The 27,209-nt window shown below is 43.2% G+C and overlaps 1 protein-coding gene across 5 annotated transcripts; it reads right to left on the minus strand.

Moving 5' to 3' along the window:
* Positions 1 to 355: 355 nt before the first annotated feature.
* On the minus strand, positions 356 to 15,990 carry LOC119772524 (homeobox protein Mohawk-like). Of its 5 annotated transcripts, none has more exons than XM_038268977.1 (7): positions 15,683 to 15,990; positions 14,865 to 15,136; positions 12,266 to 12,425; positions 9,266 to 9,419; positions 4,324 to 4,683; positions 1,785 to 1,818; positions 356 to 1,675 (listed from the first exon to the last, which is right to left on the minus strand). In XM_038268977.1, the coding sequence occupies exons 2-7, from the start codon at positions 15,038 to 15,040 to the stop codon at positions 1,306 to 1,308; spliced, it is 1,254 nt and encodes a 417-aa protein (XP_038124905.1). In that variant the 5' UTR covers positions 15,041 to 15,136; positions 15,683 to 15,990; the 3' UTR covers positions 356 to 1,305. The 5 variants fall into 5 exon arrangements, with proteins under 5 accessions (XP_038124905.1, XP_038124904.1, XP_038124901.1 ...); XM_038268976.1 differs by having other exon boundaries at positions 356 to 1,678; positions 15,790 to 15,988; XM_038268973.1 differs by having other exon boundaries at positions 356 to 1,678; positions 15,683 to 15,987.
* Between the last annotated feature and the right edge of the window lie 11,219 nt (positions 15,991 to 27,209).

Genomic DNA, 27,209 nt, shown 5'->3' on the forward strand with positions numbered 1-27,209 from the left:
CTGCTGCCTGCAGTTTGGATTATTTAGATGAAAAACACCTACCAGCCGCCGCGGTGAACCGCGAGGAGGCGACCCGGCCAGAGGCTGCTATTGAATGGGATTCCTACTGACAGCGCACCGCTGGTATGTGGGGGTCTGAGCAGCTCCGACAGAAATAATATTGGAAGGTGGGATGGTAATCTGGATGAACTGACTGCACTGATTAAGTTTTCAGGTGGATTTTCTCACTTAAAAACATATTAAAACGACTTTATTCCCACTGATCACAGCAAATATAGCTGCAAGGCAAAGAAAGGATAGGGTAGCTCCGCCCAACGCGCGTGAGACACACTGCAGCCAGAGCAGCAAAGCTGCTTCAGCCGCGCGTCAGAACTAAACTGGTACAAGCAACAAAAATGAAACAGCAGATGCGATTTTGCTGCTCCTGCTGCGTCCGGTGTGAACGTAGTGTGACAGGTCTGTTGTTGCAGCAGAGGCAGCAAAGACTCACAGTCTCTTTGCCTCCTGCCAGCATGTAGCTAGTGTGTGAAAAGTGAATGAAAATGAGCGGCACAGAGGTTTAGAGACAAGGCACGGATCTAGTTCTTCCCAGCCGGTACCCTGTCTGAATCTGATGAATAAAATCACCTGTAGGAGGCCAGCAGCCTCATTGCACAAGAAGCCAGCAGAGCCTGGGGATTGGAAACTTTGACTCATTTCCTTCTACTTCTATAGGAACACTAACTGCAATAATGCAAGGTTGTCCTTCTTTTCATGAACTTTAAGTGCAGATTTCTGTTAAACATTCAAGACATGTAAAAAAAAAAAAATAGTTACTGCGCAGCTTCACTCTCTTGCAGAGTCCTTGACCATAAGAGTCTGAATGTCGTAAAACCCAAACTGAGCAATTCATGAAGCACTTTAGGTTTCAAAACATATAAAGAGTACCTCAGAGACATATTAAATTAAAAGTTAGCACAGCAGGCCAACTTCACTTTCTCCCAGGGATGTGACTTCTTTTTTACAACTGTGAAAACATTTATAACATAAGCACCGTTAAGAAAAGTATTTTCTACAAAAATGAGGCCATTTTGAATCTCAACCCTCAGCTCTCGTTATTGAAGCAGGAGGATTTGAGCAGAGATGATTCTATGTAGCTCAAATTCAGCAAGCTGACCTGTTTAAAAAAATCACTTATGAAAATACAACACATTTATATATAAAATAATTATAATAAAAAAGGGTTAGATTAAAAATATATTTCTTGGTACAGGAAAGGGAAAGTTAAGGCATTGGTAATGTGAGGGGGTGCTACTAAAAGGAATCTTAATGAGACCAAATCATTTCTTCTTCAGTTTTAAAAAAACCCTTTTCCCTCCTAAAGAAACAGTTCTCTTTGTTTAAAGAGGCGTTGGGTTTCACGTCATCAGGTTTGATAAGAAAAGAGGAATGTTTGCTGCTTGTTACGGCCAGATGTGAGGAGAACGTCAGAGCTAAGAGTTCAGCCGCAGCTTTTTTAACCGTCTTCACCTCGGCGATATGCGAGGACTTCTGGATGATGCAGCTGGTTGTTCCAGAGACGCAGTCCTTCCCCTGGGCCAAGTTGGTCAAGGCCACGGCGGCGTTGATCTCCTTCCACTGCGTCTCATCTTTGGCCTTCACCTTCTCCTCCTGCGAAGCTGCGACGCCACCGTTGCCGCTGACGACCGTAAACAAGCAGAGAAAGAAGAGAAACAGGGAGCGTTACAGCTCATGTTCAGCTTGTGATTGGACACAGTTTATCTGCTAATAGAAGGTCTACTCACTGGTCACGTTTCCTGGATCCAAGCTCTGTGGTTTCTGAAAGACGAGACAGAAGAAGGTCAGTACGCAGAGTTCTCAGGGTCAGAGCAGATCTACTGCAACCTGCTTGTTCAGCAGATGCTGTGTGTCTGTTTCGGTGGTTTTGGACGTCTGCTCTGTCCTCTCAGTGGACAACATGTCCTCAGCAAACATCACTGCAGAAAATTTTAATCTTAATAAGTCAATTTGTCTTAAAATAAGTGCATTTTTTCTTGTATTGAAGAGGTAAGTGAGACACTTTGCCAATGGAACAAGACAATTGACATTTAAAATAAGAAAAAACAATTGCATTTTCTTATTTTTATCTAATTATCTTATTTTAAGTGTAAAAATACTCATTCCATTGGCAAATCCTCTTACTTACCTTCTCAAATTAAGGGTAAATACACTTAATTTAAGAAATCTTTACTTATTTCTAGATTGTTTTTGCAGTGGAGCTGCTCTGTTTTCTCCTTTTACTCAAGTGGCTGAACAGAAAAAGGACGTTTAGCAAGAAGCCTTCATGCATATGGGTGACTAAAAATGCTCATCAAGGTCCATGTTGTTGATTGATGTGTTTAAGGAGTAAAATTGTTGGAGTTGTTAGATTTGATGCATTTAATGACCAGAAAATAAGTTAATCCAGTTTCATAGGATTTAATCTGTGTATCAAATATCTGACCCAAGATCCAGGAATAAATGTCTGCTTCTCATCTCTGGATCATTCATTGGTGCATTTCTATCAGCTGCTGATTTAAACGCCCCTTTATTTGAACAACTGTCCCAATAAAACAAGGCGCTCTCACACCTTCACTCCTAATACAAACATTTTCATCTCTATAAAAAGGTCCAACATTATGAGAAAGATCCAGAACCTGAAAGGTCAGACACGAAGCAGCTCTGATTTAACTCTGTTCCTGCTTTAAATGCCTCCACATTTTCTCCAAATTTCTGGATCCACTGATCTATTCTCTGCAGTTCCATTATTCCCATCTCCTTGCTCTTCTTCTGTCTGCTTCCCATGCAGCCTGACCAATGATGACAGCAGGAGGTTTGATGCTTCGGGCTAAGATGGGCCTGATCAGGAAATCTCCTGTAGTTTTCTGGTTCCTTCTTGGATTCTTCCACAGAGAGCAGCCTGACCTCACTCACCACAGTTGTCTCCATAGAAGAACAGGAGGAATGTGTGAGAGGGAGATGAGGACGTGATAATCCAGAGTTACAAACCTCTGAGTTTAGTTCAGGTTGGACTTCATCACAGACGTCCAATATTATCCTCACAATCCTGTCTGTCTTCCTGTCTGTCTGTGTTTTCCATCCTGGTCAAGCTTGAGGTGAACTAAACACTTACATTAGGGAGGAAAGAACAGCAACCAGGAGAAAACCTTCTTCTCATCTGTAGCTGTTTCCATGTAAACTAAAGCTGCCTTTCTGGGGTATGGAGGCCATATTAGATTTTAAATTTTAGATATTTGAGCAGCAGTTAGTGCATCATGATGCTGCAGTTGTTCACAGTTTGAGCTGAGATGCCCTCTCACACTATTACTAGATTTCTGTGTGTGTTCTGTGTCCAGCCTGGGTCACCCCTCTACTCTCTGATTAAAGGTCTCCTCTCTCCTCCATCCTGTGGGAACATAGAGGCTGCCCGTTGTTCTACAGCCGGCTAGGCTTTTCTCTTGGAAACAGTTTGTGTTTTCCACAGAGCCGGACAGCGTGGCTCGGTTTCCCTGAGTTTAAACCCATGAGGCATTTTCTTCCTCTCTCCTCGGGTTCTATGTTGGGGAGCTGCTTGTGTCTAAACTGGGTCTGTGTTGATGTTTGGGAAATTTTCTCTACAGCATCACAGACAGAACCAACACTTTCTCAGTCTGCTGCTGTCCTCAGTTTGCCTCCCTGAAATAGAGAGTTTGCAGAGCAAACAGGAAATGACTCCAACAATATGGCTGCCATTTAAACCAATAGAGGGAAACAAAAGAATTATTTTTATCATGGATTTAAGCAAAATATGCTGATTTTTCCCAGTAAATTGGCCTTAAAATTTGTAACTAAAGGCAAAGTTGTAAGATTTATAAAATTAAATCTCTGTTTGAAAAACATCATGGAAGCAGGGCAGCAATATGCCTTAAATAGAAAATGCTGAACAAAAAAAATGGAAAACGAATGGAGTGAAGGAAGCAATCAGAGGAAGATATCAGCTGAAGAAAAAACAGGATCCTTCAGACATAATGAAGAGCTGAGCTGAAGGAAACAAGTTGGCAGCAGTCACTGACACTAGATGACTGGATGACGATCAACCTCCATATTGCATCCACTCTGCGTCCAATGGATGGATAATCAGAAAGAGACAGCAGGAGAGACATTAAAGGTCATGCAGAGGGACAGGCAGCTGGAAATAATGGACTAACTGCAGGAATGAAAACAAACCAACAGAAAGAAGAGGAGACAGAGATCAGATATGAAGGATGAGGAGTTTGTTGGACACCCTTGGAGGTAAATCAAGATGTCAGGAATGCGTCTCCTTACCGGCTCCATAAACCAAGTTGGCCTCGGCTTCAGAGGAGGATGGCGACAGCAGCTCGTCGTCATACTCGTTGGAGCTGAAGGAACCAGAGTGGTTCCTCTTGCGAGCATCCATGACGGCATTCGCGACCATCACATGCCGCAGAGAGTCGTTCAGGTAGCGGTGCAGCAGGCTGCTCTTGTACTTGGGTGGAGACACATAGTCCTCAGCCAGAGAGGCGGCATCCACTGCAGAACGCAGCCCTGGGTCCATCCCTATGGCCACGCCCACCATGGAGGAGCCCTCCTTCTTGATAACACTCTGGTACAAGGGTTTGGGGAGAAATTCAGGACCATTCTGTGTCCTCTGAGGGTTGTCTCCATCTGCAACGTCAGGACAGGAAGACGTGATGGCTGTTAGGATTATGAACAGAAAGTCTTCTCCAAAGCCACAATAATCTACTAAAGACTTGATAACAAACTTCTCTTGCTAGGTTGCAACAGCAAAAGATCCTTTCTATTGCAGCCCTGGTTCTGAATCCTAAACAGTAACGGTCCAAAATGTATGACAAGTAACCCTAAATGACAGTCCGATTGGAAGCAGCTGCTTACTGTCGTACCTGTGTTTATTTTACTGATCAACAACATAAGCAAGGCATTGGCCTGTTGCTATGACTTCCTTTGAGAGTTGCCCAACATTTCTGAGTCCAACTGTCTTTCTGGTTCTGTTGGTTGACCACAGCCAAGAAGGAAAACTATGCATCTGAATAGATTTTTCTGGGTGGGTCTCTCAGCTGTTTTTCCTTCTACTTCTAGGGGACACATGAAGGGAACCTCATCTTCAAGTCCCTCACTGGTCCAAGAAAAAAAACTCTAAGTTATCATTGGGTCGGACAGATCTTCTTGTAGAACTCTGTTGTTGGTCCTATTTATGCAGAACCAGAACAGATTGCAGCATGTAGCCTATAGATATTGTGACGCAGAAGTCCCTTAAACCAGTCACCCTGACTGGTTACAGTCTGTCCCTCCATATCTGGGTGGCTGCATTTAGGTTCCTTCAGGTTCTTTGCAGCTATAAAGCCACTAAGAACCAGGAGTGGAAGTCAACATTGTAATGACAACTAATGTTGGACTCCAGGTTCTGTTCATCCAGTCGGACTTAGAGACTGGTTATTTGGAGCTAACCTTTCATTTCAACACCAGAACCAGGAGGTTTCACTGCAGATACCGTTCCTTCCAGAAACAGTATCTTCTCCTCTGTCACCAACCAATCAGACCTTTTGATTGAACCCAATAAAAACATCCAACTTTTTTCTCATCAGGACATGAGGTCCATCCTAGATTCCAAGCAAAACATGGGCTTTTTATCTGACACTTGATCGGGTTCTGCTGCAGCTCCAGAGCACGCTGGACCGTTTCAGGACAGTAGGAGGACTGTACAAAGGGTTAGCGGGGTCAGATCTGCTCCCAGAAATAACCTCTGGAACAAAAGCATGGGCTTAACAACATAATGGAGGCCTTTCAACACATGGCTCAGCAGTGCAGCAGGCTGCGGCTTGCTTCAGAACCAGAATATGACAGGGAGAGGAGTCAGGGAGATATAGAGAGCCTCCGTGGTACAGCGGCCTGCAGCAGACACAATACAAACACCATGCAGACATTCCTCTGTGAGCCACACACTCAGCTTCTCCTCCTCAGACACTGAGTTAGAGATTACTGACACCACAGCTCTCTTCCTTTCTGTTCATCCACTGCAGGACCACTGAACCTACTGATGCTTCCCAACCTTGTTTCTGGGCCGTCAATGAGCACAGAAAAGGGCCGGACCTTCCCATGAGGCTCAGCATGTGTGCATGTATTATCAGTAAATCATTTTTATTTCCAGCTCTAGGCCGTGAAGCAGAGGTTGGCTCAGCGTGGCATCTTAATGGCCGCCTGTCTCAGTCCGCCAGCCATCGTGTGTCCCTCTGCTGTGTTGCCATCTTTACACAGACCATGTTTCTTTTCTCAAAGCATCAACAGTGAAATGTTCTCCTGACCACCAGCACCAGGTTCAAGCCGAGATCTGGAGCTTTGATTTGATCTACATTTGCCAACATTTATAGTAACTGTTGAAATCAAATGTCAAAGATGTAACAGGAGCGCCGCCCCTCTGAAGTCGCACCCCTGCGTGGGAGTTTATTTAAGTGGGTCCCATTTAACTTGTTGTTGCCAGTGGTAACAGCCGCATAAGGCTAAACACACCGCTTCTCAGATGAAAGCTACGCTAAATAGGAACCAAATCCCTCCGGAGAGGTCTCTGCTTGCTGGATCGAGGCAAACTACCTTTCCTATGATTCAGAAGAGGCTGATCGCAGTGACCTCCTTTTCCTGCGATTCAAACCGAGTTGAACGCAGTGCTTCGTGAACCCACCTGCTAAAGCCGAGGAGACAGCACTATTCAGCTCTGGTAGACCTACACCTAAACCCGGGCCTAGATTATACGATTCTTTTGGCCGTTTTCAGTCCGATTCTCCAATCGGGCGAGAATTTTTCGCTCGGTCCGACTTTTGGCCTGACTGTGCATCGTGTGTTTAGGGGGGGTAACAAGGGGCAAGCAGCCTCTCACCACCACCTCCCTATGAGGAATCGTATGGTTGGGAGAAAATCAAACATGTTTGAAGTCGGCCGCAAGTCAGCTGTCGTGAGATTGCATCAGAGCGTGGGAACATACATTGTGAGTTGTGAGCTTTTAAACCCTGCAGTTTCGTCATACAGTTTGAGCTGTAGCTGCGAGCAACAATTGAAATTGTTCCACAGTGTGTACCCGGCTTAACATCTGGCTGATGCTTAATAAGTGGTCTGCTTGGGTGAACTCGGTAGAATAGATTGTTTTGTATGTCCGTGTTTTATCTGAATTGAGTTTTCTGATTCAACTGCTAATGGTTTTAAGAGTTCTAACCTGAATGCTAATGCCCTCTGAGCCAGCTGAACAACAACGTGGTACCATCTTTGTCTGGAGAGACTGCTAACATCGTAAGCTCCCAGCTACCTCATGTCTGGCCATATTATAGAGGCCATGTTGGGACCTCTAACCTGTCCTTTGTTTCAGCTGTACTCGCAAGGACCAGATCCCCTGTGGCCAGCTACTGTAAGCTAAGCTGTTCTCTTTCAGCTTCATTACAGCTTAATTGATTCCTGGGTCATTGTTACTTCACTATTTAACTGTATTGAATATCCCTGCATCAGGTTTTATTCACATTCATCTTTTGCTATCCTGAAGGCCACCATAAATGCAAAGCCTTAAAACTTGAACTTTCCTCAGATACTCTTGAATACACTTGATAAAAATGATACCCCTTTTATTTTTTTTTGATTACTTTTGCTTATTTTCAGTAGTGTTTTAGTGTTTGTGTAGTTATTACATATAATAAAACTGTGATTCAGGTTATTAGTTAATAAAGGTACCATTGTATGTTAACCTTTGGTCTTTCGTGGTTATTTTATGCACTGAACGGTTTATCAATCAAGCTAAATTCACTCCTCTTTCGGTAAGATTTGAATGAACGGAGGCAGATTTATATGGTTGGTGATTAATAATTCTGCTGATAGCCATAGTCTAAATTACTACATCTGTGAATGTAACTGGATTTTAAACAGCTGGTTCAGAAAGAGCCCTGGTAAGTAAGAAAATTATAATTAGAATCATTCAGCTAATAATCATTAATAGGTTTTACTTTCGATTTGAATGACCTGTTAATTAACTCTAACTTCCAGTTCTAGCTGTTTAATATATTCACAATCTTCTGGTAAACTTACACAACATAACTGATAGTTCACTGAAAGAAATATGAAAAAGAAATCAGGGACTAAAATACTGAAACTTTGAGATTTTAAGACACGACAACAAGAAATTATATTTTTACTCCAAGTCAGCTCTGGTTGGCTGGAAGATGTGGCTTAATTTCAGGAAGTCAGTGTCAGTTTGCAGCTTAACATTAATGTGTCTCTATCAAAGGGATCAGAGAGACTCCAAACTGGGTTAGACCTAGCCTGTGTGCCATTCCGAACTTAGTCCCACCCACAAGGTTTGAGGTCGGGAAGTTCGGTCTGGCTCTGCTCCATAGTTGCGCGAGTATGATCGCCCACCCTCTGGTGATCCAATCAAATTGTCAGGGCGGGCTTTATACGATGATGGACAGATGATCAACAGTAACGTAATCAACCACGTGACCAAAGCGCGCTTGGGCGACAACAACAATGGCTGCCGCCGGAGAGTTGAGGTGTGTAGATTCTGCTATTCGGTCTGTTCTAGAAGATATCGACAGCAAATTAATTTTAAAAGAGGAAAAGAGAAACGCGATCAAGGCTCATCTTCTTATTCTAGGCGCGCAACTGCACGCTTTGATTTTTGTTGACAACAACTATGCCTCGCTTAACATACGTCACGCACTCCGTTGCTCTTATTGGTTGTAGGTCTATCCAATTGAGTGCAGAGGCATTTTTTTTCCTGGTTCGTTCACAACACGCCCCATAATCACAGCTCTATGGAGCAGTATCAGACTCATATTCTGACTAGAATTGAGTAGGACTACGTCAGGCTAGGTTAGACCCACCTCGGTTTTTAGAATCAGGGAGAATTTCTGATGGAGGAGTCCAGCTAACAGCTCCTCAGAGGATGACCCGTTAAAGGACGAACTTCTGCATATAAAACATTTCAAACCTTCCAACTATTTTCTACTAATTGTTCTATGAAGTTTCTACCTAGAAGTAGTGGAGCTCCATGATGATGAAGATGAGGCAGAAAGCAGCACACAGATAGACGCTTGGTCCTGTTCAGAAGGGGGTACATATGATAAAGCCCCAGAGTTTCAGCTTCAGAACCATTATTCTGTTCAGTTGGATCATCTGCAGCATTTTGACGCCAAGCAGCCACTTCTCAGAGCTCCTACAGCTGCTTTCGTTAGAGTGCTAAAGTGATGCGTACCTTCGGAGCAGCTGTCGTCACTGCTGACACTCAGCCTCTCTGCGTTGCCCTGAACGTATTTGTTGTAGAGTTTGATCCTGAGTGCCCAGCTCAGGTCCGGCTGCCTCACCGTGTTCTTCAGGCGTCTTCTGGCGTTGGCAAACCAGTTCGACACCTGAGGGGGACAAAGCAAGAAGTGGGAACACACAACAAACAGGAAGACATGTTAATATTTGAATCCACACTCCACAGCCAAAGCAAATGTGTCTTTCTCAGTGAAAACGTCTGCTAGCTGCCTGCCACGAGTCTCAGTGAGAAGAATGGCATGAGTAGCGAGACAAAAGACAGAGACAGAGTCAGGCTGCCGTTTAGCTGCAGCTCTGAAACTGAGCTTTGAGAAACATCCCAGATGTTCTGCAGAAACTCTGAGCAAAGCTGCGCATCTTTTTTCTATCAATGCTGTGTAGAAACAAATGGCAGACGGCCAGCGAACGCATCATCTCATCACCTAAAGCTCTGACTGAGACACACGTCCCCATCCAGCTTATTCTGGACGAGTCCAGCCATCCTCCAACAAGACAGTTTTTCCATCACTGTCCTTAAGATCCAATAAAAGAGACACTTGAGCCTCTCCTCTTCCTTTCACTGGGAGGAGAGACTATTAGATGTTATAGTGGAAGAACTTTTCCTGCTCAGTAGATTTCCAGGTGCTTATGAATGGCCAGGGACAGGGGCCTTAGTTTTCACATCCTCTTCTTTACTATTAGGTTTCTCATCAACTAGGACCGGCCCACATTCGTCGGTCTGCAGCCCATTGCTGTGGCGTAGCAGTCAGAAAGCAGCCTCCAGTTGGCCAGCGTGACTGGGAGGAGAGAAGGAGTGAGAGCAGGCGAGGAGAGGGATGGTGGAGGACAGACCGCTGTCAGAGGGAGGAGAGAGATGAGAGAGGACAGCCCGCCTGTTGAGACGACACCATAGAGAGCTTGAATAGAGAACTAATGCAGCTCTTCCAGCCATTGCCTGTCTATAGTACAGAGACAGCATGCAGACAGGGAGACGGATTTCAGGAACCATGGAGAGACGGCCTGGATTATCAGCTCCAACTCACAATATTTACATGGAGCAAAGCTGACTGTGCTGCTAAAACATGACAGATTTAGTTGCTGTTTATCACCTGCTGCCAGGTCGGCGTTTCCAGGGAAAAACACACAGGAAGTGATGCGTAGGACACCACGGGCGGCCTTAACGGCGGCCTCTCTGGACTAAACAGTGGAAGAACTGGGCTGTTCTCAGCAGCAATCAGTGGAAAGACAAAGACACCAGTGTCTCCAGTCAGTCATCATGATCACCTCTAAGTTTATGTTCACACTTTGGGAACAAATCATCACTTTAGTCGGAAAAATATATAAAAAGGCAAAAAAGATGAAGATTTATTTCAAATTAACTGTTTTCTTTTAAGCTAAACAGCCAAAAATATAAAAAATGTAAACTTTTTTTTTTTTTTTTTCCTTCACAAGCTGAGAAGAGAAACAGGTTCTTCCAACAAGGAGAAACCAGGAAATAAAACTCATGAAGATGTTTCTGGTTGAAGGAAACTGGATATTTTTCAGAGCAGCAGAGATTTAACAGCTGAGTTATAATCTTAGCAACACAAACTTTATCAGAAGATGGGCAGAAATGTAAGATAAAGAGCTGATTTGATCTCTGCAGGAAAAACAGCAGAAGAAACCACAAGTTGGTCTAAAAAATAATAATTATATAAATAAAATCTACATTAAAAAGGAAATATATTAACTAAATAAATACATTATCTAAATACTGGTGAAGGTTCTCAGTTATGCAGGTCATAGTCAATCCAGAAAAGTAAAAAAACTGGACTTTCTTTCAAGTTTGAAGTTTTGCTTCCCATCCAGGAAGCTTTTTATATTCAAAATGTCAGAAATAACATTGAGTTCGAGGCTTTATGGAGTAGCCCAAGAAAACCTTGTTTGGCTTAGAGAACATGCAAATTGAAAGGGACAAACGGGTCCACCCATTTGGAATGGGGGATATTTGACTACTTTGTTAGCCTATCTATGTGATCGTTCAGAGACATAGACAGGTATTCCCCATTCCAAAGGGACAAACCCATACGTCCGTTATGAATGCTAAGCAAAAACAGGTCAGTGGATAAACTGCTGTGCAGCAATCAGCTTAATATTATCCTCTGTTGGACGAGTCAAAGAGACACATTCAGTGATTTCCTGATGGACGGGAGGTCAGGAAACAGTAAATGATTCACTAAATACTGAAACTATTAATGAGGATTTTAATGCTTCATAAATGTAAGTTTTATTTGATCATGTTTTAGATGTCTTGATTTAATTTATCCAATATAAACATATTCTTAAATAACTAATTGATTTTATTACTGTTTTATTTTAACATTTATTAAAAAAAAATATTTATTTGTTGGATTTTTACACTTTTTTAACAAAACCTTGTCCTTCCACCTCTGACCCCACTGCTGTGATTTGGCCTGAGAGGCGTGTCAGTGTGTGTTTGGGTCACAGCGTCCTGGAGTCCAACACAAAGCCTTCCTCCTCACTCTGCCTCGCTCTCAACTAAAGAAACGGCTCCAAAAATGAGAGGCAGATCAAGCACCGCGGCCAGCAGCCTGAAAAAGCTGCAGACTCTGAGAGGCCGGATCAGAGACCTGGTGATGACATGTTACTGAACACATACACACACACAGCTGCAGGTGTCAAACACACACATGCATTCAGTGCTGACTGAAAGTTATAAAAAAACAATCAAGTGAAAGACTGAGACACACAGCAGAGAGCAGAGAAGCTGCAGGAGGATCTGGAAAACAGAGGAAATAACACTTCACCCCTGCAGAGCTGCTGCTAAATGTTCAGGAAAAGCAAAAACGAACTTCAAGCTGAAACATGGAAACTCCAGCAGCCTGATCACACTCATGTCTGTGTGTTTAAAAAGCAGGATCTGACTTTTCTTTTCCTCCCACTGAAAGCGGCTCACCTGCACCAGAGTCATCTGCGAGCCGAGCGCCAGGAGGATTTTCTCCGTCTTGGTCGGGTAGGGGTTGTCTCTGTGCTTGTAGAGCCACTGCTTGAGCGGCCGTGCCATGTCCTGCAGGGCCTGGCGCTTGTGCCGCACTTTGCTGCCACTGGGACGACCCCTGTTCACCACCAGGGACAGGATTTAAATGCAGGCAAATAACTGGAAACATCTTAGGATTTCAGTGCACAGACGTCATCAATTCATTCCAAATGTAAAATGGCTTCAGATTAATGAGTGAAACATCCAGAACCCACAGGAGGAAGAAATGAATCCTTCTTTGGAGCTAATTTTCTGAGCCGTGTCTACTTCACTGTCACCTGCAGCTCCAGCTTTTATGAACCTGTAGATGTCAGCATGGTGCTGCTCTCCGCTTCTCCCTTTATCTCCCAAAAAGGCTCCACTGGCTGCAGATGGATCAGATTTTAACTGGACCTCAAAGCGGGCCTGAGGTTCTGCTTCTCCAAATATTTTCCTTGTAATCTGGATCAGTATGAATCTCATGGAGCACATTTCACTCTGAGCCCGGAACGCTGGATTTCAAACCCTCTCTCTCTCTCAAAAACAACATCCAAACTTGCAGAGCTCTGTTAGAAGATGTTCTTCATTTATATCCCTGCTGCCCCTGAGACGAGGCATTCCCTTCAGCGTTAGATTTTAGATTTTTCCTGCAGCGCTCTCTCTGTGAGGACGCTCCTTACACTCACTGCTCTCCTCTCCGTCATATCAGCCTAATAAACAGCTAATTCAACCCAACTAAACAATCTTCTCTTCTACCTGCTTCCTGTTCCACACAAACAAGCTCAGATCTGTTCAGATTTGTTGTTTCTTTGAAGAACTAGAGCCCACAGAGAGCTGAAGGTGGATCAATGGAAACAGATGGGGACCATTACCTCTAATGACTGTTGATGCAAGTTCTACACAAACCACTGAGATTATTTGAAACCCTTTGCCGCCATCTAGTGGTCAGAGTTTTACCCCAATCTCTATAATTTCTCTCATTTCCTTCAATAATACTTGCTTTCAAATAATCTTCACTTTGGTTCTGGTTTAAAGCCAAGACATAAAGTTTCTATCAAACCGTAGATCTGCACATTATAGAATCATGATGATCATTCGGTATCAGTTTGTTCAAAATAATGCCTAAGGGCCGCTTGGATGTAATATTTAAGCAGGATGTTTTTGTCCAGTTTTGGCTATTCTCCATGTAAACAATATATTAGTAATAAATTGGAGCATTTAAATGGAGGCCATCTGTCCTTGATGCCCACAGCAGATCTAGATGTTTAGTGGCTGAGATGTGGAGCTCATGGAGAGAGGTAGGGACATAGATTCATGTGGAAGAAAAACCAGCCGCTGGAAAATGTGGATCAATCAGAAGAATCAATGTTTTTATTGACCTTTACAGCAACAGTATCATCCTCCAATCTTTTCTGAATACGCTGCAGCCCCATCAAATAATAAATATATTCAGGGAGTGAGATAGAAAGTTTTCAAGGAAACTTTTAGATCCACCTTTGACTGATTAACACTGAGCCAACATGTATTAATGTGCAGACTTTGTTCAGCCGACCGTCATGGAGTTAAAATGAAAACCTGATGGATTTGAATCTAAATCAGGATAAAAAATATAAACATTCAATAAATCCCACTTTTTACTTTTTACAGTCTCCATCAGAACATTTGAAGTAAAGAGTTTAATAGAAACTAATTATTGTTCCTGTCGAGTTCCACTCAACTGGGGCCTATTTTTGATTTATTTTACAGTTTATTTTACCTGACCTCAAAAATAATCAGGCGTTTTTATTAATTAAAAAGAAAATTATTAAAGATCCATTTTACTTATTTATCTATTTTATATTGAACTTTTATAAAGCAGATTCAAGCGCAATTTTTTATTAACTTTTTTTCGTTTCAGATAAATGTAAATTATTATTGTAAAAAATAAATGTAATCGTTTTTTGTTTGAGGAAACAAATGGATCTAAATATTGTTAACAGATGGATGAATGAAAATGAGCCTCCGCTGTAGCTCTAATTTCTCTCTGAAAGCTGCTTCTTCTCTCTAAGCTGAGCTGAGATCATTAAATCAGCAGCAGTTTGGGAAACAGTAAAGGTTTATTATCTCCTCTGTCAGATTGTTCAGCAATAAAACCTGAGAAAGGATTTAGAAATTACAGAGAGCATCAATAAGCAGGAATATAATCGGAGAAGCTTTGAAATTATTTTTGCCGAATTTGGCACAAATGCGTTTTTACGCAGAGATACATTAGAATTTCCATCTAAATTATTGATTTATTCATAATTTATTTAAAGTAAATATTTAATGAAAAAATATAATTTAGTTTCAAACTCTTCTAGCCTTTCCATTTCGCTCTGATTTAGATGTTTTTGCGCTCAAACCGCAGAGATCATCCCAGAGATCGCCCAGCTAACAAGTGACCAACAGGTTGAAAAGGCTCCCAGATATTTCCCCCCTTGGGTTTCTCCACGCACTCCAGCTGCTCCGCATCCACACATGCTGAGCAGCAGCCTCTACCAGAACAGAGAGCCTCACATACCCGCTCCGCCTGTGTCTGACCGCCTGGCTGTCTCTGATGGCCGGGCTGCTGCAGAGGAGATCTGGATGTTGGCCATCGATGACTTCCAGGTAATTTCTGCTGCTCATTTCCACCTCCTTCGCCTTCTCCTCAAACAGGACCTGGCTGCTCAGCTTGTTAAACACAATGGTGTTCATCTTTGGCCGCTCGCTCCGCAGATCTCTCCCTCTGCTGCGCACAGATCCAAAAGGTGTGAGGAGGGAAAACTCTGTCCCAGCGTCCCCGAGTTTCTCCTGTGGCAGAAAAGATCACATTTAGTTGGTGAGAATCATGAGAACAAAATCCTCCATCTAAGCTCCTTCACATTCAGTAGCTTCAGAGTTCAAGGCGAGTGGAACAGCTGCGCTCTGACGCTCCAGAAGCAGAACCACTGGTTGATCCATTCAGTGTTTGCGCAAACTCCTCCTGCTTCTACAGCAAAGAGGCGCTTCATTCTGCACACATCTCAATGCACATTAATTAGCGCAAACAGCTAATAAAGAAATGTGGGATGAGTCGGAGCGGACAGCGGAACCGACAGGTTCCAGGTCCACTTTACTGCTGCGCTGCGATAAAAACCCACGGAGAGACACGGAGACCGTGGAGGTGAAAGTCCCATTTATTCTACTGGAAGAAATTCCCCTGAATTCAGTAAAAGCGGCTCTAAACAACAGGGAATATAAAGCAGCAGGAGGTTCGGACTGGAAACAGACCCAAATGGATCCAGTAGAAGCAGAGATGAAGCATCTTAAATGCTGTTTCTCTTCTTCCTCTCCTGTCAGTGGATCTGTGGCACTTACCTTTCCCGGCTCCCTCCTGCGTCTCTCGGCTGTGCTGAACAATAATCCTGCTCCCAGCCGCCCATGCCCCGCTCACAGGTTCCCCGCCTGAGTTTCTGAGCTCTAACCTAAACGGACCGCCGTCTCCTCCTCCGCTTTTCTCTGCTTTCGGCCCGGGACTCTGAATATCTGCGCCTGCTCATGTTTCCTTGCACACAGCCTGAGCCTGCGAACATCCTGCTGCTGCTTTAGGCCGGTTCAGGGGCAGCGGCCCCCAGAGGGAAGGAGAGGGAGGAAGGCATGAGTCTGAAAGAAGCAGGCTGTCTGTCTGAGCCACTGAGCTCAGATCTTACTGAGCATCAATGACCCAAAGGACAAATAATGACCTTTTAGAAGCTGCTGGGCTGCTACTGGTGGAGTTTAGTTTGTCCATCTTCCTTTGGAGCATCTCCAGCTGCCTGAGGCTGAAGTTAACAAGTCTCATCTCAGCTGCTGCAGAGAAATCTAGAAAATACAAGAACTAGTTGGACTATAAATAGTCATGCCCCAGCTGATCAGTCCTGATGCAGGTTCTCATTAAGTTCCATCAGAAAGATGTCCCATTATGGGTCCAGAATGCAGAGATTCTGAGCTTCTCAGCTCTGGTTCCTTTGGGGATTATCCAGGGTTGTTATTCCAATGATGTGACTCAGCAGCAGGAGACATCTGAAGGGTTCAGTCTCGGTGCGATTATTCTTTCTTTGGGCTTATTTTCATTTAACAGGCGAGTTTACTTTTTCCTAAGAGTTTGTGCAAACATGCTATGAAGGGTCCAGTCATTTAATCAGGTTCATTAAGGTCAGCAAGGGTTGATTTGTTCAGGTTTTTCACTTTATTGAAGGTTGGACTTCTGGCCTGAGGTGACCTTCTGGTAGCCCCTCTGACTTATCGCTGTTATTCAAACCTGTGGCTCATCGATGACCTGCTGCAGCAGCTCTTTCATCTTAATCCAGGCCTCAGTCACTCCTCCCTACACCTCTGCCTACTGGCCTCTGTGGGGGAAGAAAACCATTCAGGAGGTAGACCAGCATAAATCATCATGTCCCAACTCCAAAGGGAGCAGTGACAGAGACTCTGCAGCCGATCCCCCACAGCTCTGCTTCTTCTCAGACTGGATTCAGGAACCACTCTGGCATCTGCTTTCTTTGGTATCCATCAGCTGCTGCTCAGGTTGGACAAGTAATGAGTTAAGAAGCCTGGTACCACAGTTATTCTTTCAGAGACAAGATATCTGCTGAGATATCACGTTCCAACGTGATCTCTTTTCCAAATCCTGTTCTAAAGGATAACAAAATACAATGTGACACTCAAATTAAAGAGAAACGAATTCAATAAAAATGAAGCTAAATACAAGTTGAACAGTTTGATCTCTATCTTGATCTAGTTTTCTGCAGAGAATTATCAGCTCTTCTCTGGACTACAATGAAAAAAAAAGAATAGGAAACACTGATCTCTCTTCCTGCATGTTTGACCCCTTTATATGAAACGTAGGAAACAACTAAAGGAGCTAAACTGAATTAATGATTGAACAGTTTTTTTGTTTTGTTTTTTACCGCAATTGTTCATTTAGATGTGAGATGTCTCTGACTTGGACTTCATTCCATGTAAACTAGGCTGGAATCTCATGCGGTCTCTTGCAGACTGCTTTTAAAGCTACAGACTGTTGTGTTGGAAAGTTTGTCCCAAACCCAAACCACCCTCTAAGCATTACCCCTTAACTATAGAGTGTGACTCCCAATGAAGTCACAATCACTACTGTGACTTGCGCTTTGATTGGTATAAATGAGGTGTATAAATGAAAATGGGATGCCCCCTTCCTCCAATGGAAAAGGAAAGCAGTCATTACTATGGCAACATGGTGACGCGTCATATGCATGGCTGTCACTAGCACAGCTGGCTGCTTCCTCTGGAACCAAACCCTCTAATCTTCTCGCCATCTGTAGGAACAAATCAATGTTTCTCTTTAGCCATCTGTGTCAGAAATTCTGACTCATGTTAGAATAACAAAGACCGGGTCTTTTATTTCTGCCAGTGTGAAAACAGAAGGGTTTCAGATATTTGTGTCATCTACTCTGAAGTTCTGTTGCTAACCTCTTTGGTCATTGGGTCTTCGGCTGTTTTCCTGGCAAAGCTCTGCAGTATTTGAAGTGTTTGAGTAGACTGTCAGACAGCAGAGTCAGACTGCATTACTGCTTATTTCTCCTTTGAACAGAAGACAAGGAAATGGCAAAAAAAAAACCTAGTGTCAAGATTTAGAACAGAGGGACCCAGTATTCAGGAAAGAATGACAGTGGGATTACTCAAAAAGTGTTTATTAAAATAAACTGGCCTGAGATAACAGCTGCTAGGACGGCTGAGGCAGGAAACAAGGAGGAAAGAGAGGTGTAGGTTCTTACTGTCCTTATTGAAGCTTTAGTTTGACGCTCATCAGACTCTCTTGTATCCAAAAAATAAATCCACGAGTCCACTTCTTGACTTCAACGGTTTACTTGAAAACTTAACGCAACATTACAGAAAACATAAAATACATCCATGAAATTAAGTTCTTTTAAAGTCCAACGGAGCCTGGGAAGGGTGAGGTCAAAAAACTATTGCGCTCCAATCTCCATCTGATTCCCACTGCATTCCTCACCTGGCATGAAGATAAACCACTCCCCTTCGTGGGTTTTTAAATGTCACAATAAAAGTAATATCTTTCTCACAATATCAATTAACTGAACATATAAAATAGCATTTTTTAATCCTTTTAAATCCCTTAGAATCATTAAATCAAAAACAATATTTATCTTACTTATGAATTTGCGTATTTTTAAATAAAATAGAAAATAAATATTCTAACTCAAATAAACTGCATTTAGGCTCCTACATTTCCGGCCCCTAATTGTTATCAATGCCCTGAAACAATTACTCAAAACTTAAATCCCAAGGAGCCTAACACTACAATTATGTAAATTACTTTACTTTTAATTCTTAAGCTAAACAACAACTAAACCAGAGTGCATAACTTTATCACATATTCAGCAATGAAAAGGATATATGAAAGTCCATCAATCAGTTTCTGACTCTTGCAGCAGGACCAGCTTGGTTACTGGTCGCAACAGCTCGTTGGTCCGGGTCTTGACCTTCACCTGTCGAACGAAACCTTTCCTGTCTGGAAGAGCCTCTGTGATCCTTCCAAGTGGCCAGGAGTTTCTGGGCGATGTGTCGTCGATAACCAGCACCACGTCGCCGACACTGAAGTTTCTCTTTTGGGCTAACCATCGCTGGCGCTCTTGTAGTTGCATGAGGTACTCCCTGCACCATCGCTTCCAGAATATGTCCGTGAGGTACTGGACCTGTCTCCATCTTCGGTTTGTGTACTGATCATCCTTGCTGAACACTCCAGGAGGCAGCTTGGGCTTGACTTTCAGTAGCAGAAGGTGATTAGGGGTTAAAGCCTCTAAATCATTGATGTCAGAAGACGCCTTGGTTATGGGCCTACTGTTTATGATGGCCTCCGCTTCGCACAACAGGGTGTGGAGGCTTTCCTCATCCATCATCTGCTCTTTCACTGTGGTATTCAGAATCTTTCTCACAGAGCGGATGAGCCGCTCCCAGGTTCCTCCGTGGTGGGAACCTGTCGGAGGGTTGAAGTGCCACTGCACACCTTTCTGTTGTAGGTGTTTTTCAATCTTGCTTGTGTTCCACTCACGAATCATTTTCCTCATCTCGCTTTCAGCTGCTCTGAAGTTTGTGCCGTTGTCTGAATACATCTCTCTTACTTGTCCTCTTCTTGCTAGGAATCTCCTAATTGCATTCAGACATGCATCAGTGTCAAGCGAGGATGCAACTTCCAAGTGCACCGCACGAACTGCGAGACAAGTAAAGATGACACCGTATCTTTTTACATGTCCTCTTCCTCTTTTCACCAGGAATGGGCCAAAGTAGTCGACACCAACCCGTGTGAATGGAGGCTCATCAGGCAGGACTCTGCATGTGGGTAAATCTGCCATGAGTTGGCTTCCAGCTGTTCCATGCAGCTTCTTGCAGGTTACACACTTGGACAACAGCCTCCTGATGGCTCCATTTGCCCCAGGGATCCAGAATCTTTGCTGCAACTGAGACAGCATGTGATTCCTTCCTGCATGTGCTGTTACATCATGAATGTGTCTAATAAGGAGCCCTGTGACATGCGAGTCCTTCGGCAAGATAACCTGCTGCTTGCAGTCGTCTGGCAGTGCAGCACGGCTTAGCCTACCTCCTACTCTTATGAGTCCGTCTTGTAGAACTGGGTTCAGCTTACGAAGCGAACTAATTTTCTTCACTCTTTGTTGTTCTTTTAGCATTTCCAGATCTTCTGGGAATCCTTTCTTTTGTGCGTATTTCACTATTTCTGTCTCTGCTTTCATCAAGTCTTCACAGGTAAGTTTTGGTGCTTTGTAATCTTTCTTGAATCTATCCATTCTTTCCTTGCTTGAAAAACTTGGTTCCCTGCTTTTATTTGCATTCAGTTCTTTCAGCAGATCTTTCAATTTCATGTACCCGGCTACAGCGCGCTTCAGCTTCGCCCAGGATGAATAGTACAACATCAGCTGGTCCAGGGGGTCTTTGAGGTTTTGTACTTGCATGGCATGAGATTGAACCCTTTTGACCTCTGGGTCATCCACGTTGATCATTCCAGGATCCGGATTCTTTGGCCACTGGTCTTCCTCACAGCACAGGAATTCAGGTCCAGAAAGCCAGCTTTCACATTTCAAGAATGCTTCCACCGTCAGGCCTCGGGACACATGATCCGCCGGATTCAAGCTGGTATTGACATATCTCCACTGCGAAGCTTGAGAGTGCTGTAGGATTGCTGACACCCTATTGGCCACGAAAGTTTTGAATCTGGAGCTTTCACTGTTCAAGTCCTTGAGCACAACTGTGCTATCTGTCCAGTATATTGAGTCGTGGAGTTTCAATTCAAGCTCTTTCTTCAGCAGCCTGTCCATCTTGACTGCAACTGAGGCTGCAGTTAACTCCATCCTAGGTATGGTCGGGGATTTCAAGGGTGCTACCCGTGCCTTCGCCATCATCAGAGATGATTGAGTCTCTCCAGCTGAGGAGCGTAGAACAAGGTAGCTTGTTGTTCCGTAAGCGTCTTCACTTGCGTCAGCAAAGTGGTGTAGCTGCGCGAAGACTGGTGCACCAAATGCCTCTGACTTTACGCACCTGTCAACGCTAAACACCTCTAGCTGCTGCAAGTCCGACATCCATTTCATCCATTCCTTGATCACTTCAGCTGGTAGGCTGTCATCCCAGCTGAACCGTTGACGACATAGATCTTGCAGAATTCTTTTGGCGGGCAGTACTACTGGAGCAATGAACCCCAGAGGGTCAAAGATGGAGCTCAGAAAGGAGAGCAGGCCTCGCCTGGTGTGTGGACGCTCTTTGAGGTTGATCTTTATCTTGAACTGATCCGTCTCAGCACACCACTGGATTCCTAGCGCTCGCTCCATTGGCAAACTGTCCATGTTCAAATCGAGATCTTGAAATCCTTGCGCTCGCTCACTTTCAGGAATTGAGTTGAGCAACTTCCTGCTATTGCTTGCCCATTTTGTTAGCCGAAAACCACCTCTTGCCAGCAAGCCTCGTAGGTTGGAGCACAGAGTGACTGCTGTGTCCTCATCAGCTACTGACTTGAGGCAGTCATCCACATAGAAATTTTTCTTCACTGTGGTAGCGGCTTCCTGCCCAAATTCATCCTCAAAATCAGCTGCACACTTCTGCATGGCGTAGGTTGCAACACTTGGTGATGAGGTCGCACCAAAGATATGCACCTTCATCTTGAATTTAGCTAGCTCTTTCTGATGATTTCCTTCCGGCCACCAGAGAAATCTAAGTAAATTTGTATCTTCGTCTTGCACTGCCACTTGGTAAAACATGGCTTCCACGTCTGCCATGATGGCGACGCTTTCTTGCCTGAACCGTGTGAGGACCCCAACGAGCGAACTTGTCAGGTCTGGTCCCTGCAGAAGCTGCTGGTTCAGCGACATTCCTCCAAAGCTCGCTGCGCAATCGAAGACAACACGCAGCTTGCGCTTGACTGGGTGTCTGACTCCATGATGGGGCAGATACCATGTTCTTCCTTCAGTCGGTGCGCAATCAGCTCTGTTGATTTGAACAGCGTAGCCTTTCTTGATAATGTCTTCCATAAATGCTACATACTCTGCACAGTAGTCTGAGTCTTTTGTGAATCTTTTTCTTAAGTTCAGTGCACGTTGTTCCGCTACTGATCTGTTATTTGGCATGCATAGCAATTTGTTTTTTAGTGGAAGGCAAATACTGTAGTGACCATCTTTCAATTGTGCAGACTGAGACACCATGTTCATAAACTGATGGTCATCTTTTGACATTTCAAGGACTTCACTCAACCCTGCATCAGGAAAGTCCAGCTTAAATTGTTGATGCCAAAGCTCTTCTAGCCTGGCTACTGAGATTCGGTTAGCTGTAACTGCTGACCTTATTCTCAGTCCATCGTTGCCGCCTTTGAGAGGACCATTGACAGTCCAGCCTAACGCTGTACTCACAGCATAAGGTCCTTCATCAATGCTGTTCACCACCTGAAGCGGTTCCATGGCCTTGGGGATGTTAGCTCCGATTAACAGTCCTACTTCTGCATTAACGGCTGGAAGCTTCACCTCCTTTAGGTGAGGCCACCTGCTGACATCCTCTTGGCGTGGGATATTACCCTTCGTCACAGGAATGGCCTTCTGGGAAAACACCTCTGAAAGTTCAATAAACTGGTCACCTTCCAGGTTACTGATTTCCAGTCCTGTCACTATACGTGTGTTCACCACAGACTCATTCCCCATTGTTCGCAAGGATATGCTGGTGCGTCGTCCATTCAGGTTCAGCTCATTTATTAGTGACTCAGTTGCAAAGGTAGCGGAGCTGCCTGGGTCCAGAAATGCGTATGTGGTCACTATCTTTGTTCCTTTCTGTGCCTTGACTTGTACCGGAACTATGGACAGGAAACAATCTTCTTTACCGGCCCCAGTGACACTACATATTTCAGATGCTTGAACATGAGCGTTTGCAACAGCTTGCTCATCTGTACTTTCTTTGTCTTTCTTTGTTTCATCTTTTGACTCTTTAAAAGTGATGTGCAGCAGAGTGGGATGTGGACGAGCACAATCTTGACATTGAGCCTTCTCTTTACAGCTGCTACTCATATGGCCATGTTTCAAGCATGCAAAGCACAGCCCTTTACTTTTCAAAAACTCAATCTTTTCCTTATGAGGCTTCTTCTTGAATCCTTTGCAGACTGAGAAACTGTGGTGTTCTCCGCTGCAGTAAAGACATGGTTTCCCATTGACATCCACTGATTTTGTTTTATTAGGTGTTGAGCTATCGTTCTCTTTCTTCTCTTTGTTTTCTGCTGACGAAGCAACGGATGTTGTGAAAACTTTCTTAGATTTAACCATGTCCTTGTCTTGTATTTTTGATTTCAGTCGAATGGGATCCTTCATGTTGGTGATGGTGTTGTCTTTTATGTTCCCATACAGAGGGTGTATTAAGTACTTGGCCTGTTTGTTCACAAATTCAACAAAATCTTTGAATTTAACTCTTTTCTTAGTTTTTTCTTGCAAGTCACAGGCATATTTTCTCCAGGATTCCTTCAGCTTGTAGGGAAGCTTGCTAGCTAATGCTTTAATGCATGCTGCATTGTCCAAGTCTTCCATGTAGCTAATATCTGCCATTGTGTTGGAGCAGCCAATCAGGAACAATGCGAATGACTGTAGTGCAGCACCATCTTCTGGTTTGATTGTTTGCCAGTCCATGGCTTCCTTTAAGTATGCCTCTGCAATCTTGTAGTCATCACCAAAGTAGTCCTGTAACATTTGCTTTGCTTTGACATATCCTGAAGAAGGTGGCATGTGAATGCAGCTTTTCACCAACTCATGTGGTTGCCCACTTGTGTACTGCAGTAAAAACTGCAAGCGGTCACGTCCATCCTCAGTTCTGCTTTCAATACCATGTTCAATGGATCTGATAAATGATTTATACTCCAATGGATCTCCTTTGAATGTTTTAATTGTGAGATCAGGAAGTAAAGATGCTTTGTGATTCTTCACTAAGTATTCGGTCACATTAGCCTGTTGGGTTATGGCTTGGCACAAACTTTCCAGCACAACTGTGTTATTTTCTTTCTTTTTTGCATCTGTTATAGTTTCTTTGGGTCTAACAGGCAAGTTCTGATTAAATGATTCACGTCTGGAATAATTTGACATGGGCGTGGTGGGTCGTGGCAGCTGTGTAGCACTTTTCATTGACATTTTGTCATCTGACGCTTCAGATCCACCAAAGCTCACATCATCCTGCTCCTCCTCATATTTTTGTAAAACTTGCAATTTCGCGTCTGATTCAGCTAACTTTGTTTGAATTTCATGCATTTCTTTCTTAGCTTTAATGGCAGCTTCCTTTCTCTTTCGCTCTGCCTCAAGCTCTGCTTCCTCCTGTTCAATGGCCAATTTTTCCATTAAAGCATCAGCCTTAACTTTCAGTGATACACGCTCCAGCTCAGCTTGCATTTTCATTTTGGAGGAAGATGACTGTGTGCTTGAATGTCGTGAACTAGACCTTTTGGTGCGCACTGATCTGTTATCAGTTTGTCTAGCATCATTCTCTTGTTTCTTTGCCTGCTCAGTTCGTTTCATAACTTCTTTCATCCAATTTTCGCATTTCCAGAAGAAATCATTAATTGAGGCTTGTTTTGGTTCAAAATAGTTCGTTTGATTTTCCAAAAATTCTTCCTCACTCATGTAAAGCTGTAAACTAAAGTTTGTGTCAGTGAATTCGGTCAGTAAACCACCAAAATCGACACGCAGCTTATTTTTAACCAGGTCGGCATTCGCATCATCCGCCATTAATTCCTCAAGTTGGTTAATCATGCTTCCAAGCTGGGCCAGCTTGCCGCTACGTGCATTCAATATCCTGTTTTTATGATCTTCCATGCCCTTTTCTGTCATCTTTACAACTCGTTTCTTTTGTGTCTCTTGCATGTCAGCTTAAATCTTTCTCATCCACATTAATCAGCGAACCTTCGCGCACGTAGCTTTCTAATGAATTCCACTCGTCTTTCAGTCTTAACTGACACACGGCCAATCCGTAGCAGTTTTTTACTTACAGTTGTCGGTTTCCTTCTGAGAGAAAAACTCCACAGATCCGTGCAGGGGTTCCAGCAATCCTTGTAGAGCAAGTTTTTTGACTAAAATGTAGGTTCTTACTGTCCTTATTGAAGCTTTAGTTTGACGCTCATCAGACTCTCTTGTATCCAAAAAATAAATCCACGAGTCCACTTCTTGACTTCAACGGTTTACTTGAAAACTTAACGCAACATTACAGAAAACATAAAATACATCCATGAAATTAAGTTCTTTTAAAGTCCAACGGAGCCTGGGAAGGGTGAGGTCAAAAAACTATTGCGCTCCAATCTCCATCTGATTCCCACTGCATTCCTCACCTGGCATGAAGATAAACCACTCCCCTTCGTGGGTTTTTAAATGTCACAATAAAAGTAATATCTTTCTCACAATATCAATTAACTGAACATATAAAATAGCATTTTTTAATCCTTTTAAATCCCTTAGAATCATTAAATCAAAAACAATATTTATCTTACTTATGAATTTGCGTATTTTTAAATAAAATAGAAAATAAATATTCTAACTCAAATAAACTGCATTTAGGCTCCTACAAGAGGTAACAAGGTCAGTGACCATGTAAATCTAATGGAGGAAGATTATGAACGTGAGTCACTAACCTGGTTTACAAGTTCAGTCCATAGAGAATGAGGTAGGATCCAGCAGGTGTCGTGCCAACAAGATGCGACGGGTGCCACCCAGAGTCTCTCAGATGCTGCAACCCTGGATAACATACAGGAGTCCGAAACCATGTCAGGCAAACAGATCAGAACAGGAACAGGAAGGCTCAGAGCTCCCAGTGTCCAAAGTCAGTTAAGGCAAACAGTTCAGATGGGAACAGGCAGTTTCAACGGTTGAGAGGCAGAACAGGTCAGGATCAGGTAATCAGAAACCAAGGAACTCTAAAAATACTCTCACCACTGGCTAGAGAGGACAAGAATAATCTGACCCTGATGACTGGATGCAAGCTCCTTAAAGAGAGGGAGGAGCAGGTGGATAAGATGAGCAGTGATGGGAAACTGGGCAGCGTTAGACAGGTGAATGGAATGAGTTATTAAGCCAGTCATCAGTGCCAAGATTATGACACCTAGAGAATAGAATTCAAACTGAAAAAAGCTTAAATCAATAAGATACTACAAGAAACCATATCAGAAACAGATTTTCCTAAACTTTGGTCCAATCGACCACTTGTCCAAATTTCCCTGCTATTTATGTACAGAAAAGGAATATTCCGTTAGTTTGATCCTCATTTATGATGAGGTTGATCAGTCCAAATTTCCCCTCTGATGATCAATGGTTCTGATTCTGTTACCTTTAGCTCCACGTCTTCCTAAAAGGTCCAGAATGCTGATAGTTTGATGAAAAGGTCCCGATGAAACTGTGGGATGATAAGGTGTTGGTGGGGAACCTTATGGAGCTCTGAGGTTAGGTCAGGGTACAGCGAGGGGAAACCGGGCCTTGCTTCTGGTTCACAGATGGTAGTGATTCAAATGTGTGATGACTGAGGAACATCTCTGAGCATCATTACCAGGCTTTATCCCTGAGTAAAGTTGAACCACCGGCTGACTTCTTTATTTTGTCTTTTCAGCTCAGAAGTACAACAAGAATTGAAGGTCCAGTTAGTTTAAAGATCAAACAGAACCTGCTGCTGAGAGAAAGCTGTAAAATGTGATGATGTTGCGGCATAAACTATGAAATTAATTTTGGATACAGAATTTCTCATGGCTTATCAGACTAATAGGCAAAGTGTTTCAGGTTAAATTTCAAAGCATCCAATCTATTTTGGACTGCAAGTGACTGAGTTTTAATTTTGGGATGTGGTTATAGAAACCACAAATGGCAGCATCTAGTTATAGATGTGCATAACTTTCGGTCAAACAATAAGATTAACTTGAAAGTTAAGTTGGATCAAAGCAATCAGATGGATTCATATCATCTGAATTTATTGCTTTAAAAGTAGAGATGGTTATCACTAGCTGAAGAGACATTTTGAAGTCATTACATTTAATAATAGTTTGAAACTCCAGGAAGGTCAAAAGTTATATTGTCCTCCTATATAAGCTTCGACATATGGTATTAGATTCTTAGATTGTGATTTTAAGATCTTATTATTGAGTGGTAAGAGCTGGTGTTAATGCTTTCAGATGGTTTATCAATAATAGCTCTAAGTTTATTGTCATATATGAGCAGAATGACTTTTATATATGACCACCAAGCAAGGGCGCCATATAAATGTTGTGCAACTTTGATATATTTACTGTCCATTCCTGTAGGGGTGCTGAAATAAAGTCAGAGTGACTCATAGCTTTCATGACCCATTGATGCATCATTAATACTTCTGAGAG

The sequence above is a fragment of the Cyprinodon tularosa genome, unplaced genomic scaffold (assembly GCF_016077235.1).
Source record: "Cyprinodon tularosa strain WSP-4 unplaced genomic scaffold, ASM1607723v1 ctg713, whole genome shotgun sequence".
Classification (NCBI taxonomy): Eukaryota; Metazoa; Chordata; class Actinopteri; order Cyprinodontiformes; family Cyprinodontidae; genus Cyprinodon; species Cyprinodon tularosa.

Excerpts from the sequence above, each read along its gene's own strand:
- LOC119772524 (XM_038268976.1), bottom strand. The coding sequence starts at position 15,040 with ATGAACACCATTGTGTTTAACAAGCTGAGCAGCCAGGTCCTGTTTGAG. Across the intron at positions 9,420-12,265 it reads CGCAGATGACTCTGGTGCAG|GTGTCGAACTGGTTTGCCAA; the intron begins GTGAGCCGCTTT and ends TGTCCCCCTCAG. Across the intron at positions 1,819-4,323 it reads CAACTTGGTTTATGGAGCCG|AAACCACAGAGCTTGGATCC; the intron begins GTAAGGAGACGC and ends CTCGTCTTTCAG.